At 39.0% G+C, this 19,702-nt stretch overlaps 1 protein-coding gene across 2 annotated transcripts in view; it reads right to left on the bottom strand.

Annotated features, from left to right (window-relative positions):
• Positions 1-19,702, bottom strand: part of Abl1 (ABL proto-oncogene 1, non-receptor tyrosine kinase) — a 123,191-nt gene that overhangs the window by 55,709 nt on the left and 47,780 nt on the right. The window contains exon 2 of one of the 2 annotated variants that reach the window (XM_071601055.1): positions 12,967-13,099. The exons of the other annotated variant lie outside the window; for it this stretch is intronic. Within the exon in view, the coding sequence (XP_071457156.1) occupies positions 12,967-13,099 (133 nt within the window). The remainder of the gene's footprint in view (positions 1-12,966; positions 13,100-19,702) is intronic. 2 annotated transcript variants of the gene reach the window in all.

Genomic DNA, 19,702 nt, shown 5'->3' with positions numbered 1-19,702 from the left:
GGTCCTGCAGACTGCAGGGAGCCTATATAAGCCCTCACAGAAGCACAGCTCCTGGAGGGAGAGAGGCACTCTGGGAAGCAAGGCTCAGAGACCCCCTGAGGCCTGCTACCACTGCAGGAGCACTCTTCCCCAGTGCTGCTGAGGGCGACACCTAAGGGAGGGGAAGAAACACCCAAGGAGGCACTCTCCTGGCCACATCGGCTGCTCTGCTGTCACTGCGAAACCCGCGAAACCCGCAGCCACTCTGGTTCGAGCTACCTGCCTCCGATCATCAATCATCCAGAGACCACCTCGGTGGCCAAGAGACCAAGAGACGTCGTGCAGTTGGTGGAACGTGGTCTGTTCTGTCTGAGGGACTGCTGGCTGGGAGGAATGGGATAGTCCGCTCTGTGAGTACTAAGAGTGTGTTCAGCCTAACTGCATGTGAAACGCACCTGGCTCAGGTGAGTTCCTCTGACAGCGCTGAGACACACTAGGATAGAATCAGAGATAGCTGCAGAGTAAAGAAAAGCAGAGCTGGGCACAGTGGGGCCAGCAACTCAGGAGGCTGAGGCAGGAGGATCCCGAGTTTGAGGCTAGCCTGGGCAACTTAGCAAGACGCTGTCACAAAGTAAAAAATAAAAAAGGCTGTGGATATGACTCGGTGGTAAAGCACCCCCTGGGTTCTGTCCCCAGTACTGTGAAAAAAAAAAAAAAACCCAAACCAACAAAAGGAAAGTGGATCTGTCTCTTCACTCTTGGACTCACTGGCTGGGGTACTGTACAAAATCCTTGGCTCCTCATCACAGACTTGGGAATGGAGATAAAGATGGCAAAAGAAAAGGAGCCCAGCTTCCTGGCCTAGGGGTGTGCAGTCTTGAGGGGGGGGGATGCAGCACAGAGATGACGAAGGTGGGAAACACTCAATCATAAATGTGTGGTCAGGGGCCAGAAGAAGACGTTGCTTCTGTCCAGGCTTCTCCTTTCCACTTTCTCACTGATCTCCAAAAGGGGAATAGAAGGGAATGACTCTTATCTCCGAGGCTGTCAGGAAGGGCTTCCTAGGACAGGAGCCAGTGCTATGACTTGAATGTGTCCCCCAAAAGGTAGTGGTAGAAACTTAACCCCTGGCGCAAGTGTTGGAAGGCGGGGCCTCGCGGGAAGTGCTGAAGTCCTAAGGGCTCCACCCTCACGGATGAGAAAGGGCATGAGAAAGGGCACCAGGCGCTCAGCTCCATCTCGCTCTCTCGCATACTCTCCCTTTTGCCTTGGGATGATATAGCAAGAAGCCCTCACCAGAGGCCGGGCCTTCGGTTTTAGACTTCCTAGATTCCAGAGCCATGAGCCAAAATAACCTCCTGTTCATTATAAATTATCCCATCTGTGGTATTTTGTTAGAGCAACTCAAAATAGACAAACAGTAAAGCAGAAATATGCAAGTCTTTCTTTTTACCATTTTCCTTTCAGAATTTAGAAATCAATTAAGGGCATACAAGTGACACATACATGTATACACAAGCTGAGCTGATTTTCCACAAAGGTCCAAAGGCAATTGAATGGGAAAAGGTTAGTTTTTTGAACAAATGGTGCTCAGACATTGGATATCCACGTGCAAAATGATGACTCTGAATCAACACTTCGTATAATATGTAAAATTTAATGCAAAATGGATTATAAGCTCAGAAGTCAAATAAAAACTTATAATACTTATAGAAACTTAAGAAAAATAGGTGGGATGGCACACACCTGAAATCCCAGAGGCTGAGGCAGGAGGATCACAAGTTTGAGACCAGCCTGGGCAAGTTAGTATGATCTTGTCTCAAAAAAAAAAAAAAAAAAGACTGGGGACGTAGCTCAGTAGTAAAGTGCCCTTGGTTTCAATCCCCAGTGAAGGAAGGAAGAAAGGAAGGAGGGAAGGAAATTGATAAATTGTACTTCTTTAAAATTCTAAAGTTCTTCTCTTCTAAAAACACTGTTAAAAGAATGAAAAGGCAAATCACATAGTGGGAGAAAATAACCTGGCAAGAATGTCACAAATGATGTGAACACAAACCGGCACAAATTGCTGATGGGAAGACAAAAGGAGAATATATACTCACTCTGTAGAACTCTGCAGTTTGTTATCACATGACCTAGCAATTCCATTCTATTTACCTAAGACAAATGAAAATCATGTTGACACATGAAACTTGTTTGTGGATATTTATAGTGGGTTTATTCATGATAAAAAAAAAAACTGGAAACAATTTAAATGTAGTTCAGTGGGTGAACGAGTAAATATATTGTGGCACATCATACAATGGAATACTACTCAGCAATGAAAAGGAATGGACCACTGATTACATACAACAAGGATGACTTATAAATGCATTCTGGCTCAAAATATGACATACTTTATAATATTATTCATATGGTATTCTGTAATGGGCAAAATTCTAAGCACCAGAAACTGAGCAGCAGTTGCTATGGTTAGAAGGATGGGTTGACAACAAAAGGATAAAGAAAATATAGAGGTCATGGAATGGTTCTATGATTTGTCTGGTAGCTAGTTACATAACGGTATTCATTGTCAAAATGGGTAAATTATACTGTGCATAAATTCAGTGAACTAAAAGGCAAGACAATGGAAATCAAATTATTGAGCCTGAGCATAAGGGACCTATAGAACACTACCAAATGGACCAATATTTGCATTAAGGGGGTCCCACAAGGAGAAGAGACAAAGGGAATATTTGAAGAAATAATGGCCAAAGACTTCCCAAATTTGATGAAAGACATGAATATAAATGCCGCAGTCTGGCTGGGCACAAAATAACCGAGCAGCCACGAGGCACTTGTAGGTTCAAACAGGAACTACTTTATTGCCCGAACTCTCACCCGCACTCCACGCAAGCTTCCGGGGAAATCCCCCAGCCTCCCCGGGGCCGCAAGAACTCAACAGGAACTCTGCGAGAACTCAAAAGTAGCGGGGGCACCCAAGGCAGCAGGAGCCGCCCTATTGCCGGATTGCAGGGGTCTATATACAACTGAATACACAGCCTGTTTCAATCCAGCCATCATCCAGTCACAGCCATTATACACAGCTTAACTTAATTATCATCATCTTAATGGCTTGCGCTGGTGTCACCTCTCAACCACTCCTTCTGGCAATGCCAGGCGCCATCCCGACTGGCTGTGGCTCTCAACATATAAATATCCAAGAAGCTCAATGAGTGCCAAGTAGGATGAATAGAGACCCACACTGAGATACACTCTAATCAAATCATCAAACACCAAAGACAATCAGAAAATCTTGAAAGCAGTAGAAGAAACACTGTGTCATATAGAAGGGATTCTCAATAAGATCACGAGTGGACTTCTCATCATAAACTCGGAGGCCAGAAGCCAGTGGGCTAAAATGTTCAAAGTGCTAAAGAAAAAAACAATCAAACAAGATTCTGTGTCTGGCAAAAATATCCTTCAAAAATGAGGAGGAAGCTGGGTGCAGTGGTGTATGCCTATAATCCCAGCAATTTGGGAGGCCGAGGATTATGAGTTCAAAGCCGGCCTCAGCAGATTAACAGCTCAGTGAGACCCTGCCTCTAAATAAAATAGGGCTGGGGATGTGGCTCAGTAGTGAGTGCCCCTGAGTTCAATCCCTGGTACCCACCCGCCCCCCCCAAAAAAAAAATAGAAAGAAAATTATTGGTTCATGCTTTGGACATGCAATGAATAAAGATATAATTTTTTATAACAACAACAAAAGAGTGGAGAGAAGAAGCAGGGCCTTTGTATGTTACTGAGGTAAAGCTGATATAGATTCAATTAAGAGAGTTTAACAATATAATGTTAAGTGTAATTCCATCTATCTTCTTTTTGTTTTTTGAGATGAGTTCTTACTATGTTGCCCAGGGTAGTCTCAGATTCCTGGGCTCAAGCGATCCTCCTGCCTTAGCCTCCTGCATTGCTGAAAGTAACATGTATGTGCCACCACACCTAGCTATCACCACGTGTCTTGGCCCATTTTGTGCTACTATAGAATAGTAGAAACTGGGTAATTTATAAAGAAATTTATTTCTCATAGTTCTGGAGGGTAGGAAGTCCAAGATCGAGGAATCAGCATCTGGCAGGAGCCTTCTTGCAGCCCCAACTATGGTGAAAGGGCAAAGAGAGGGAGAGGGAGAAGGACAGAGAGATAGTGTTAGGAAGAGAGAGTGTGACAAAGGAAGAAAAAAGGGTGCCAAACTTGTCCTTTTATAAGGAACCCATTCCCATGACAAAGGCAGTAATCCATTCATAAGGACAGTGCCCCCATGACCCAAACACGCTCCTTAGGCCATACCTTCCAATACTAACATGGGATCCAATTTCAACACCAGAACGTTGAAGAACTGAATTGCTTTTACATCGCTGTCAAAAATCTGCTAAAAAGCCAGGCTTGGTGGTGCACACTTATAATCCTAATGACTCAGGAGGCTGAGGCAGGATAATTATAAGTTCAGAGCCAGTCTGAACAATAGCAAGACTGTATTTCAAAAATAAAATACAGGGGATGGAGAGGTGGTTCATTGGTAGAGCACTTGCCTAGCATGAGTGAGTACTGGGTTTGATCCTCAGCACCACATATAAATAAATAAAAATGAAGGTCCGTTGACAACTAAAAAAATCAATCAATCAAGCAAGCAAGCAAGCGCAAAGGGTGTAGCTTTTAAAAACAATGCTGGAAGGTTTACATTGTCTGACTGCAGGTAATGTGGTATTGGGCTGGGGTTGTGGCTCACCTGTAGAGCGCTCGCCTGGCACACCTGAGGCACTGGGTTTAATCCTCAGTACCCCAAAGAAAAAAATCTGGTGAATTTTATATATATGTGAGGGTCTCTTTCTAGACTCTCCATCAATTCCATCGATATATTTTTGGAGCTAATACCACATTATTTTTTAACATGTATTTTTTTTAGTTGTAGGTGGACACAATACCTTTATTTTGTATGTGGTGCTGAGGATCGAACCCAGCGCCCCGCGCATGCCAGGAGAGCGTGCTACCGCTCGGGCCACATCCCCAGCCCCTGTGGTAACTTCTTTGTAGATTCTACCAGGCCTTTTTACATAGGCAATCATGTCATCTGTATATGAAGATAATATTTTTCCCTTCTAATACTGGGCTGGCTGGGCTCACTAGACCCTCTAGCACATGGCTGCTCAAAACTGGTGAGGGCTGGTATCCTTTCCAGTGCCTGAACCCAGGTGCTGGGAAAACCTCCAGTCTTCTATCACTAAGATGTAAGCTGTGCGTTTCCACAGCTGCCCTTCATGTTGAGCAAGTTTACTTGTGTTCATAATTAACCTATCAGATATTGATATTGAGCTTTTGCCAAAGACTTTTTCTGCGCGTACTGAGATGTTCATAGGCATTTGTTGTATTGGATTTACTAAACACTTGTTAAGAATAACGAATGATGTTGGCCTCTGGTTTCTTTTCCTGTAATGTCTGTCTGACTTTAGTATCTGAGTAATGGTGATGTTCTGGAATGAGCAGGGAAGGTCATTTTCCCTCCTTTTCTATTTTCTGGAAAGGTTGTATGGAATTAATATTGTTTCTTCCTTAAATGCTTAAATTCTAGGGTCTGAGCCTAGAGTTCTCCTTGTGGGAGGTTTTTAACTACAAACTCAACTTCTCCCATGGATTTGGGCATTTCAGGTTGATCTCTGGAGGGAACTTGGTAGTTTGTTTTTGTTTTGGTACCAGGAATTTTTGTTTGAACCCAGGGGTACTTAACCACTGAGCCACATCCCCAGCCCTTTTTATTTTTTATTCTGAGACAGGGTCTTGCTAAATTGCTGAGGCTGGTCTTGAACCTACAACCTTCCTGCCTCAGTCTCCCAAGTTGTTGGGATTATAGACAGGTGCCTGATGCCCAGCTGAACTTGGTAGTTTGCAGCTTTGAAGAACTCTGTCCATTTCCTGTAGGTTACTGGTTAATGCTCACTTTGAGTATCTACAGAATGTGAGTGACATCAATCTCTCTGATTCCTGATACTACTTTTTTTTTTCCTCCTCTTTTTTCCTCACCAGTCAGGTTAGCAGTTTATGAATTTTATTGCTCTTCTCCAAGAACCAGCTTTTGTGTTCTTGATTTCTAAAATTGTTTGTCTGTTTTCTATCTCAGATATTTTCACATTATTTGTTTCTTGTTTTTGTTTTTGTTTTTTTGTGCTTAACTGGGATTTTACTAGCTTTCATTTTTTCTGATTCTTAAGGTTGAAACCCAAGATCATTGACTTGGAAACTTTGTTCTTTTCTAATACAGGCATGTAATTCGATATACATTTTTCGTTAGCTGTATCCCACAAATTTTATGTTGCATTTCACCTTCATTCTTGCAAATAATACTAATTTCACTTTCTACTTATTTTCCTTTAACCCATGGTTGATTTAAAAGTGTTTTTTTCATTTTCCAAATATTTGGAAAATCTTCCAGGTACCTTGCTATTACTGACTCCTTCTTAATTCCATTGTGGTCAGACATCATACTTTCTATGAACTGAGTCAGTTTATATTTATTGATGTTTTTTAATGGCCCAGAAAAGTATTTATCTCGGGAACAGTTCCACATGCACTTGAAGACCACATGGATTCTCTGCAGCTGGAGGAGCTCCACAGGTGTTGACTAAGTCAAGTCAGCTGGTTACACGGTCCAAATTCTCTGTATCCTTAATTGGCTTTCTGTCTAATTCTTCTATCAGTTATTGTTAAATTCTTCAACTATAAGTGTAGGTTCATCTGTTCTCCTTGAAGAATTTACAGGTTTTCGATACAAGTATTTTGAATCTCTGTGAATATGTATAAACATTTAGGATTATGTCTTGATGAATTTAGGTTTTATCATTATAAAATGATCATCTTTGGTAATAAGTTTTGTGTAAAAATGTCTTATCTGATACACCTTTAAGGTTTTATTTTGATTAATATTAGCACAATGCTAACAACTTTTTCCCACCCTTTTGATTTTAACCTGTTTGCAAATTAATATTAAAAATGGTTTTGCCAGGCACGGTGGCACAAACCTGTAATCCCAGAGACTCAGGAGGCTGAGAGAGGAGGATTTCAAAGCCAGCCTCAGCAATGGCAAGGCGCTAAGCAACTCAGTGAAACCCTGTCTCTAAATAAAATACAAAATAGGATTGAGGATGTGGCTCAGTGGTTGAGTGCCCCTGAGTTCAATCCCCAGTACCTGTAATCCCAGCAACTTGGGAGGCTAAGGCAGGAGGATTATAAATTTGAGGCCAGACTCAGCAATTTAGCAAGGCCTTAGGCAACTTAGCAAGACCCTGTCTCAAAATAAAAAATAAAAAAGGATGGGGATGTAGCTGAGTGGTTAAGCACCCCTGGGTTCAATCCCCAGTACACCCCCTCAAAAAAAAAAAAAAAAGACAGGAAAGGAAAAAAAACTAAGTAAATTTTTAAATAAATGTGATTTTAAATGGAGAAAAGGGGAAAAGTGGACTAATTGTAGACAGCATATAAATAAAAATGGATTTTACTTTTTTAATCCAATATCACAATCTCTGCTTTTAACAGGGTTTATAGAATCACTCTATGGATCAGCTGCCACCTTGCTGTTTGTTCTACGACTGTCCCATTCGTTCTGCCTGCTTTCCCTATTTTTTTCTAGCCTTTTTAAGATCACATAAATATTTTTATGACTGCATTTTATCTTTGTTGGCTTCTTAGCCTCAGCTGCTGTTCTAGAGTCTGTGGGAAGCATGTCCACCTCATCACAGTTCACCCTCACCTGGCAGCCACCCCGTGCCCCACTCCGTGGGAACCTTGCGACATGTGCGCCCACCTCCCCCAGCCTCTTGTTCCTGTGCCATAAACTCCATTGTAATTAAAGGAGAAATGCCTTTAATTCGCTGATTACAGTTGAGCCTTGGGTTTTTTTAATATTTATTTTTTAGTTGTAGTGGGACACAATACCTTTATTCCATTCATTCATTTTGACGCAGGGCTGAGGGTCCAACCCAGGGCTCCGCACGTGCTAGGCAAGTGCGCTACCGCTGAGCCACAGTCCAGCCCATATTAAGGCTTGCCTTTTAAAGAGATGGTCAAGGAAGGAAGGCTCCTACCATTTACCCACGTGTGACGCGCATCTTCAGGGTCTTGCTCCTTCTGGGGCCCCAGTTTTCCCATCAGCCCAATTTTCCTTCTGTTTTTTTTTTTTTTTTTTTTAATATTTATTTATTTATTTATTTTAGTTCTCGGCGGACACAACATCTTTGTTTGTATGTGGTGCTGAGGATCGAACCCGGGCCGCACGCATGCCAGGCAAGCGCGCTACCGCTTGAGCCACATCCCCAGCCCTTCCTTCTGTTTTTAAGGACATCCTTTAATACTGGTTGTGCTGCAGGTTTGCCAGTAATAAGTTCTGTCTTTGTTGTTGTTTTTGTTTTGGTCTGAAAAATGACTTTATTTTTTTCTCCACTTCTAAAAGACAGCTCATTGTGAAAGGAATTCTAGGCATATAACTGTTTCTTTCCGTAAAGAAATGTTGCTTTACGTTATCTGGTGTAGACTGTTCCCAAAGAGAGACCACCAACAGTCTGTATATTATGTCTTTTTATCTGGCTGGGGTTTTTTTTGGGGGGGTGGGGGCAGGCAGCAGGGATTGAACTTAAGGGCACTCGACTACTAAGCTACATCCCCAGCCCTATTTCGTATTTTATTTAGGGACAGGGTCTTGGCCCCTCACTTTTGCTGAGGCTGGCTTTGAATTTGCAATCCTCCTGCCTCAGCCTCTCAAATCACTGGGATTACAGGTGTGCTTTCTCTGGCTGTTTTTTTTTTTTAATACATTCTATTTTATTTATTTATTTTTAATGTGGGGCTAAGGATCAAACCCAGGGCCTCGCATGTGCGAGGCGAGCGCTCTACTGCTGAGCCCCAGCCCCAGCCCCACTCTGGCTGTTTTTAAGCACTGCTTTATTCAACTTCATTATAAGGTGCCCTGGTAACATTTTTCTTCATTCTTCCTGTGCTTGAGACTCCCTAATCCATGACTTTTAATGCTTTCTTTGCAATTTGGGAATTTTTCAGCTATTTCTCCTCTACTGTTTTTTCGATCCCTTACACTCTTATCCCTCAGGAACTCCAGTGAGCTGGCACACGAGCTGCCCACCACCCACCTGCTCTCAGCTTTTCTTCTGTTTCATTTTGGATAGTTTTTATTAAGTCTTAAAAATCACTCATCTTTAGTTCTTCAATATTTATTTTGACATCAATCTAATTTGGTGTATTCATCTCTGAAGTTTATCTTCCAGATCTCAACTGGACATGTTCAACTTTCCTCCAGCTTTTGTGCAAACAATTACAACAATGTCTGTAGTGTGATAATTTTATCATCTATGCCATTTCTGGTCAGTTATTAAATGTGGCTTACTACTTCTCATACCTAGTAATTTTTTATTAGATGTACTGTAAATTTTACCACCCTGGGTCTTGATATTTTTGTATTCTCAAAATACAAATATTTGTATTGTCTTTTTGTATCCTCAGATTTTGTTCTGAGATGAAGTTTGGAAACAGTGTGATCCTTTTGGGTCCTGCTCTTAAATTTTGTGAGGTAGGTCCAGAGTAGGATTTTCCCCACTATTGAAGCAGGGTCTTTGCAATGATTGATTTTAGTGTCAACTAGACTGGGCTATGGGATGCTCAGATATTGGGTCAAACATTATCCTGGGTGCTTCTGGGAGTCAAACTTGGATGGGATTTACATTTAACAATTTAAACTGAGTAAAGCGGATTTCCCTGCCTATTGTCTAGCAGCCCTCCTCCAGTGGGCTGGAGGCCTGATCAGAAGAAAAGTTCTGACTCTCACTGAGTCACAGAGAACCCTTCCTGCCTGCTGCTTTCCAACTGGGACTTGAGTGTTTTGCTGACTTCAGACTCACACTGAAATATCAGTGTTGCCAGGGTCTCCAGCCTGTCACCCTTCAGACTAGAACTGCTTCTCTGGCTCTCTGGGACTTCATCTTGCTCACTCACCCTACACAGTCTGGGACTTGTCAGCCTGTATTAATTCCACGAGCCAATTCCTCACAATAAGTCTCTTTACATACACATATATGCATGTACACACAAACACACCCACCCAATTAATTCTGATTAAGGAAATGATTCAAACATCAGCCATTATATATAGTTTCAAATCACCCTCCCTTCTTATATTTTGCCACACTAAAGTTTAAATAAAATAAAATGTACACGCATGGAAAAAAAAAAAGCTAAACAAGAAATTATCTTTTTGTTTCCCTAGTGCTTAGAAACTTAATTTGGTGATTAATTTAAATGGTTACAGAGAAATAGAAATGTGCATGCGCGCGCGCACACACACACACAGACACACAGACACACACATGGTCTCTCTGCATTTTTCCCTAAAAAAACTGTTAATTTAGTAAGATGGTAACTCAACATACTATGTACATCATTTTAATTAATGTGCTGATATAGTTATGTTTTAAACTACTTTAAAGCTTTAATCTTATCTACTCACAGAATTATATATTCTGTATAGCTAAACACATACCTAAAAAGGTACGTTAAGCTGAGCATGGTGGCACACACCCATAATCCCAGCCACTTGGGAGGCTGAGGCAGGAGGATCGTGAGTTCAAAGCCAGCCTTAGCAAAACCAAGGTGCTAAGCAACTTGGTGAGACCTTGTCTCTAAATAAAATACGAAATAAGGCTGGGGATATGGCTCAGTGGTTGAGTGCCCTTGAGTTCAATCCCCAGTACCCTCCCCACAAAAAAAGGTACATTAAGACTAACTGAGGAGGGCTGGGGATGTGGCTCAAGCAGTAGCGCGCTCGCCTGGCATGCGTGCGGCCTGGGTTCGATCCTCAGCACCACATACAAACAGAGATGTTGTGTCTGCCGAAAAATAAAAAATAAATATTAAAATTCCCCCCCCCTCTCCTCTCTCTCTTTAAAAAAAAAAAAAAAGACTAACTGAGGAGCTGGGGTTGTAGCTCAGGGGAGGAGTGCTTGCCTAGCACGCGTGAAGCCCTGGGTTCAATTCTCAGTATCACATCTACAACTAAAAAAAAATTTAAAATTAAAAAAAGTCTAGTTGAAAAGTTTAAACATGATAATAGATAACAAAAGACAAATTTGAAAGTAATCTATTAATGATAAATGTAACAAGTCTGAGGAAAATGAACTCTGCTTATACTAAAAATGCCTATAGATGATGAGCTTGAAAAAAACAATAAAATTCTGACAGTGTTGGCTCAATGTTAATAAATTTATTCATGAGAAGTTTTCTAATTGGAAATTGTTGAATTAATGAGATACAAAAAGTAAAATCAGAATCTGAGTCTCCTTTCTGTAAAACAACCAAGTTATTCCACCCCAAGAAAATAAATTCCTTTCCTTTTTATCATCAAAATATTTTGTTAACTATCTGAATCTTTTGGCAAATTCAGAAATAATTTTCACAAAATGTTCCATATTTTTTAAAAAGTTGTCTTCAAATAATTTTATTTATTGTTGTGTGTTTTCAAATTATTGCCTTTAACAATTTTGTGTCTTTGGATACTATGGTTAATGTCATACATGGCTGCAGCAGGAATGTGCAGAGAAAAACTAAGCGTTTCTGGCTTGAAGAATCAGAACAGTAAAGCCAGGAAACCATGAATGCTCAAGAGTGAAGTCATCATGAAGGGGGAAGATGGGAAAGATGGAAGAAGAGTTCCCAACCTGAACAGTCACGTCCCTGACTGACAGGTGAACCACTCAGAAAAAAATAAGAGAGTCAAAAATTTCTATAATTTGGCATTTATATAAAGTCCAGGATACAATCCAGAATTATTCACTATACAAAGAATCAAGAAAAAGAAACACATTTTAGTTCAACTACAAGTCTAACCTGTTTGAAAACAGCTTTTACATTATCTCAATGAAGTACAAACAGACATGTCTTCAATGAATGAATGAAAATCTGAGCAAAGAAACATAGGGAAACACAGTGAAAAAGAATCAAATATTAGAAATGAAGAATCAAAATTTTGAAATTAAAAGTTCACTAGAGGGGAAATGGGGATATAGCTCAGTTGGTAGAGTGCTTGTCTCACATGCACAAGGCCCTGGGTTCAATCCTCAACACCACATTAAAAAAAAAACAGTTCACTAGAGGGGCTGGGGCTGGGGCTCTGTGGCAGAGCACCTGCTGAGCACATGTGAGGCCCTGGGCTCAATCCTCAGCACCACATAAAAATAAGAAAATAAAATAAAAGCTGATTGGATAACAGTATGTAAATTTCAAGAAAAATGAGTAGAAATTAACCAAGATGAAAAACAGAAAAAAAATTAAATGAAAAGAATGAACACAGACTCGGAGACCTGTTAGATGATATCAAGGATAACTAGAATACCAAAAAAAAGAGGAGAAGGAGAATAGTAGAGAGTTCTTTTGAAAAAATAAGGGACAAAAATTGCCCAAACCTAATGACATACAAAAATTTGAAGATGTATAATCCTAAATAAACATGAAGAAGCAGAAAAGCAACCCATATATCACAAAAACGCCAAAGCCAAAAAACAAATCCTTTTTGTGTGTGTGTGTGTGTGTGTGCGCGCGCGCGCGCTGAGGAGCAAACCCAGGGCCTTGTGCATGCAGGGCAAGCCCTGTACCAACTGAGTGGACCAAGGATCTGACTTCTCATCAGAAAGTATGCATGCCAAAAGGAAGTGGAACAACATTTTAAAAGTGCTGCCTAAACCAACAGCAACCAACCAAATAAAACTTGTCAGCTCAGAATTCTGCTCCCAGAGAAACAGAACAAAGGCAAAGGACAGATATTTTCAGATAAAAGAAAACAAAATCCATTGCAGCGAATCTATGCTATGACTTATTGATTTATTTTGGTACAAGGGATTGAACCCAAAGCCTTGCTCATGGTAGGTAAGCTCTCTACCACTGACTATCCTCCAGACACGGCCACCTACCTATCTTCTTTCCTTTCTTCTTTGTGATGACACAGGGTCTCACTAAGTTGCCTAGGCTGGTCTTGAACTTACAATCCTCCTGCTCAGCTCCCAAGCAGCTTGGATTACAGGCATGTACCACCATGTCCAGCTTCTATAAGACATTTTAAAAGAAGTTCTTCAGGCTGAAGGGAGAAAATACCAGAGGCAAACTCTTATACTAAGAAAAGAATACTAAGCTTCAGCAATGGTATATATATCTAAGTAAATGCAAAAGACTTGTTTACTTTTTCCTCCTAATTTCTTTATAAACTATATTTTGGTTTAAAAACAAAAATTATATTGTCGATATATTAAGTTTTTAATGCAAGGGGATGAAACACATGTCATAACAACTATAACTGAAAGGACAAGAGGAACGGGATGTACAAATTGCAAGATTTCTGAGAAACAATACATTGTATTGTATTTGTATTGTATTTGTTTTGTACAGTACAAAATTAGTATGTATATTGTAACCCATAAAGGTCACACACACACACAAATAGAAAGAAAGAAAGAAAGACAGGCCAGGTTCAGTAGCACACACCTGTAACCCCAGTGACTTGGGAGGTTGGATGCAGGAGAATTTTGAGTTTGAAGCCAGCCTGACTAAAATAGCAACATCTTATCTCAAACTTTTTAAAAAGTGGGGAGGGGGCTGGAGATGTAGCTCATTGGTAAAGCACCTCTGAGTTCAATCTCCAGTATTACAAAAAGAGCGAGGTGAGGAATAAAAAAACACAGAAAAATTCAACTACTCCAGACAAGGGTAGAAAAGGAAAAACAGAGGAACAAACAACAGAGAAACAAGAAACAATAAATTGAAATGGTGGATCCAAACCCAGCCATATCAATAATTACATTAAATATTAACAGGTTAAACTTTCCAAGTAAAAGGCAGAGACTGTAAAAATGAATTAAAATGCAAGATTTATTGTGATGCTGACTGCAGAAGACTGCCTTATAAAGGCCCTGCTATGGGCTGGGTTGTGGATCAGTGGTAGAGTGCTCGCCTAGCACGTGCAAGGCCCTGGGTTCGATCCTCAGCACCACATAAAAATAAGTAAATAAAATAAAGGTATTGTGTCAACTACAACTAAAAAATAAAAATAAATAAATAAAGGCCCTGCTAGGTTGAAAGGAAGTGGACAAAAAGAGACTAGAAGGGCTATATCAATATCAAATACAACAGGTTTGAAATAAAATAACAAAAAAAAATCACGTCAATGTGTCAAGAAGACAGAACATAAATATGTATGTGCCTAATAATAGATTCAAAAATACATGAAGCAAACCCTACAGGAATAAAGGGAGAAACAAAAAAATTCCACAATCACAGGTGTATCTCTTAAGAACACTCTAACTAGAATTAGACCAAAACACAAGGCAGTCAGCAAACACACCCAGGAGAAGAACAACACTACCAACCTTCTTGACTTAACAAAGATTTACAGAACTCTATGCCCCAAACCAAAAATGCATATTCTTTTCAAGGGCACATGTTAAATTTACTAGACAGACCATAACATGGGAAATAAAACAAGAACAATTTTAAAAGACTGAGATATGCTCTTTAACCACAATGGAATCAAATCACAAATGAATATCAATAAGATAAGCAAAACCCCCCCAGCAAACCCCTAGTATTTGGAAATAACACACTTATTATCACTGGTTCCAAGGAATCACAAGAAAAATTAGAAAATATTTTAAACTGGGGTTCAGTCCCCAGTACCATAAAACAAACAAACAAACAAAAATTACAGACCAATAGCTCTAACAAACACAGAATTAAAAATTCCTAACAAAATGTATTATGTAGAATCCAACAATATACAAAAATAATATATAAAGACCAAGTGGAGTTTATCCTGAGGATGCAACCTTGGCTCAACATGAAAATCAATCCATGTAATTCATTATATTAATAGAATAAAGGAGAACAAAATATATGATCACTTATACAGATGCATAAAAAGCATTTAAACTAATTTGATACCCCTTTCATGATAAAAATTCTCAGTAGATTAGGAAAGGAGGAAACTTCTTCACCCTCCTTAAAGGCTTATATAAAACCCTGCTGCTAACATTGACCACAATGTTAAGAGGCTTGATGCTTTCTAGCTGGCATCAGGACTAAGACAAGGATGTCCACTCTCAGGACCTTTATTTAGTGTCATACTGGAGGTCTTGGCTAGTGCAGTAAGGTAAGAAAAAGAAAAGCCATCACTGGCCTTATTGGCAGACAACATGATACTTTATCCAAGAACACAGAAGTAAACATTCACTTCAAGAGTGCAAGATATGTTTACTAAGACCATACTCTAGGAAATAAGATTATAAACTTTAAAATATTAAAAATAATACAAGGCATATTCCTTAGGAATCAAATTAAATCCTGGCATAGTGGCACGAGCTGGTGATAACCAGCAGTTCAAGAGTTTAAGGCAAGAGAACTGCAAGTTTGAGGGTGAGGTCAGCCTCAGGCAACTCAACAAGATCCCATCTCAAAAAACAAAACAAACAAATAAACAAAAAATGGGGGGAGGCTGGGAATATAGCTCAGAAGTAGAACACCCCTATGTAATGTTTTGAACAGCCAAGTTCAATCCTAGTACTTCTAAAGGATTTTTTTTAAAGAATCAAATTTAAAAATTATATCAAGAAGATAATAAAATGAAAAACTCAGTATTTGGAGTGAATCCTATGCACTCTACATGAAAAGCTACCAGAACTAATACATGAAATTGCAGGGTACAAGTTCAGCATAGATAATTCATCTTTGTATCTATACACTACAATAAAATGTTAGTGAGTTAAATTTAAGAACAGTTTATTTACAATGTCATTTTTTTTGAGAGAGAGAGAGAGAGAGAGAGAGAGAGAGAGAATTTCAATATTTATTTTTTAGTTTTCGGCGGACACAACATCTTTGTATGTGGTGCTGAGGATCGAACCCGGGCCGCACGCATGCCAGGCAAGCGCGCTACCGCTTGAGCCACATCCCCAGCCCCATAATGTCATTTTTTAAATACACTGTTATACATTTAATGAAAGATACCCAATTTTTGTACTGAAAGACACTGGAAAGGGAAATTATAAAAGACCTAAAGACATGGAGAAATATACTACGTTCATGGATTATAAAATATGGATTACTCATCAAATAAATATTAGTATGACAATGCACCCAAATTGTTTAAAGATTTAATACAATCATCATCAAAATCCTAAAGGTGTTTTAAAAGAAACTGAAAAGCTGATTTTAATATTTATATGGAAAGGCAAATGACCTAAAATAGACAATTTTGAAAAAGAACAACACAACTGGAGGGGTTATACTACCTGAATTCAAGATACATTACAAAACTACAGTATTACCAGTATAGAACGTCAAAAGAATAAATATTTACATACATATATGTATATATATATATATATATATATATATATATATATATATACACACACATATATGTGTGTGTGTATATAATAGATAGAAAGAGAATGTAGTCCATATGCAGGCCCATAGTTACATCATAAACAGAATACAATTCAGATGTTGCCCACATGTGGAATATAGTCCATATGAAACCCCAAACAGGATAACCCCAAAGAAATCCATACCAATATAAATATAACATATATGAAAGTCAAACTTGTGAAAACTAAAGAGAAAAAAAATCTTGAAAGCAGGGCGAGAAATTACATCTCTCTTAAGGGGGAAAAACAACTAGAAGTATGGTGGATTTCTCATCAAAAATCACAGAGGCCAGAAAGAAGAGGAACAACTTCTACAAGTGCTGAAAGAAAAGAGTTGTCAACCTGGAATTCTACACACAACAAAAATGATTCTTCAGGAATAAAGAAGAAATCAAGATCTTCTCAGATGAAGGAACCAGGAGAATCTGTCACCAGCAGATCTACGCTAAGAGAATGACTAAGGCAAGTTCTCTAACATAAGGGAAATCGCAAAAGAAGAGACCTTGGAACATCAGGGAGGAATCAACATGGTAGGGAAAACAATGGTTAAATACACTTTTTTCTTTCTCTGAGTTTTTAAATTATGCATGACAAATGAAACAAAAATTATAACACTGCCTCATGGCTCTAAATGCAAAAATATTTAAGATAATCATTGAAAGAGAAGGGTAAAAGGATGTAAAAGGGAGGTAATGTCTTTGTGCTTCACTCAAACTGGCAAAATGATGATAAAAGTACACTGTGATAAGCCATATACATAGAATGTAATACCTAGCACACCACTTAAACAGTGATACAAAGAGATATTTTTTAAAAACACTATAGATAGCCAGGCAGAGTGCCACAGACCTGTGATCCCAGCTATTCAGGAGGGTGAGGAAGGACAAGTTTATAGCCAGCTTGGACAACTTAGCAAGATTGTCTCAAAATAACTTTTTTTTTTAAAGGGGCTGTTTTAAAAAATAGCTCAGTGGTATAATGCTTACCTAGCATAGATGAAGTTCTGGGTTTGATTATCAGTACCCCAAAAACAACAAACAAAAAACTATAGAATAAATCAAAATTGAATTTTTAAAAGATGGTCAACTAAAAGGCAGGAAAAACACAGAAATGTAAAGCAGAGAAAAAAATTGAATCAAACATCAAATGACAGATTTAATTTCTGATATAACACTAACTATATTAGATACAAATGGTTTAAGTAAACAAATTCAATGACAGAGATTAACAGAATAGATTTTTTTTTAATATTTATTTTTCAGTTTTTGGTGGACACAACATCTTTATTTTATTTTATGTGGTGCTGAGGATCGAACCCAGTGCCCCGCGCATGCCAGGTGAGCGCGTTACCCCTTGAGCCACATCCCCAGCCCCCAAAATGGATTTTTTAATGACCCAATTTATGCTATCTAGGAACTCACTTCAGCTATAACAGTATATATAGGTTGAAAGTCAAAGGATGGAGAAAGAGATATACAATGCAAACTTTAATCAAAAGAAAACAGGAATGACTATATTAGTGTCAGATAAAATATACTCCAGAGCAAACAAAATGACCCGAAATTAAGAAAGACAGTATAAAATGACATAAAGTTCAATACATCAAGAAGACAGTGATCAGCCGGGTGTGGTGGCACACAGCTGTAATCCCAGTGGCTCAGGAGGCTGAGGCAGGATGATTGTAAGTTCAAAGCCAGCCTCAGCAATTTGGCGAGGCACTAAGCAAGTCAGTGAGATTCTGTCTCTAATAAAATACAAAATAGGGCTAGGGATGTGGCTCAGTAGTTGAGGGCCCCTGAGTTCAATCCCTAGTACCCACCCCCAAAAAGAGAAGACAGAATGATCCTAAATATGAAGACACTCAAAAATACGGCTGTAGAATATGTAAAGCAAAACTGAAAGGGGAAACAGACAACTCCACAATTACATTTGAAGATGTCGATTCCTCTCCCATCAACTGATAGAACAACCAGAACTCAACCATACCATCAACCAATAGGGTCCCACTGACATTTATAGACTGACTAGTCCACTCCACCACAAAAGCATATGCATTCTTTCCAAGTGCTCACAGAACATATAACAAAACAGATCATATCCTGCACAATAAAACAAACCTCAAATTTTAAAAAATAAGCTAAGTCATGTAGAATGACCACCATTCAGACTGGAAATCACCAACAGAAAGAAAACAAAAAACAGGATAATCTCAAACTACTTGGAACCTAAAACAATGAACTTTTCAATAATCCACAGGACAAAGAGAAAGTCTTAAGGGGAAAAAAAAAAAAAAAAAAAAAAAGAACTGAACTACTGAACTGAATGTAGACCATACCATATTCCAGCCACCTTAGGAAACAATATGGCATTTATAACATTACCCCTCCTATGACCCATATACTCCACTTTGTGGCATATACCTAACAGAAATGAAAGTGTGTGTGCACACAATGATGGACAAATGTACACGGAGCAGTGTTCACAATAGCCCCAAATTGGAAGCAAGCTATATATTATCCACTAGTAAATGCATAAACAAACTGAGATACAGCCACATAATGGAACATTACTCAACAAGGAAAAGAAAACACTATGAACAGACCTCAAAAAAATTGTGTGAAATACAAATCAAATATAAAAGTCTGTGATTTGGTATGATTTTTGTATGATTACACTCTCATAAGTTTCTTGAAAAGGCAAAACCAACAGAGAGAGAGACAACAGATGAGTGGTTGCCCGTGGCCAGAGGTTGGGGGAGGAAATCAATTGGAAAGTGGCCCAGAAAAACACTGAATGGTGAAGAATCTGTTTTGTAATCTTGACTATAATTGATGTTACTGTATTTTACCCCCAAATTCATCAAAATGTATGCTTAAAATGGATGAATTTTATTATATGTGTTAATCTTAATTCTTTAAAAAATCATTACCAGGGGCTGAGGTTGTGGCTCAGTGGTAGAGCGCTGGCCTAACACGCGGGAGGCCCTGGGTTCGATCCTCAGCACCACATAAAAATAAACAAATAAAGGTATTGTGTCCAACTACAACTAAAAAATAAATATTAAAGGTAAATATTCAGTTTTCTCCCTTACTACACAGTTTGTCTCAAATGACAAGTTTCCCTGAAACTCTTGAGGAGTTACTGTTAACCAATCTCAACTGAATTTCTCTCATAACAAACCACTGGGGGACACATCGTCATGGGATGGTGAAGGTTAACACTCAGTGTGTGC

This window comes from Marmota flaviventris, chromosome 13, assembly GCF_047511675.1.
Source record: "Marmota flaviventris isolate mMarFla1 chromosome 13, mMarFla1.hap1, whole genome shotgun sequence".
Taxonomy (NCBI): domain Eukaryota; kingdom Metazoa; phylum Chordata; class Mammalia; order Rodentia; family Sciuridae; genus Marmota; species Marmota flaviventris.
The sequence above is the reverse complement of the archived record's forward strand: the minus strand, read 5'-3'. Positions and strand labels throughout refer to the sequence as shown.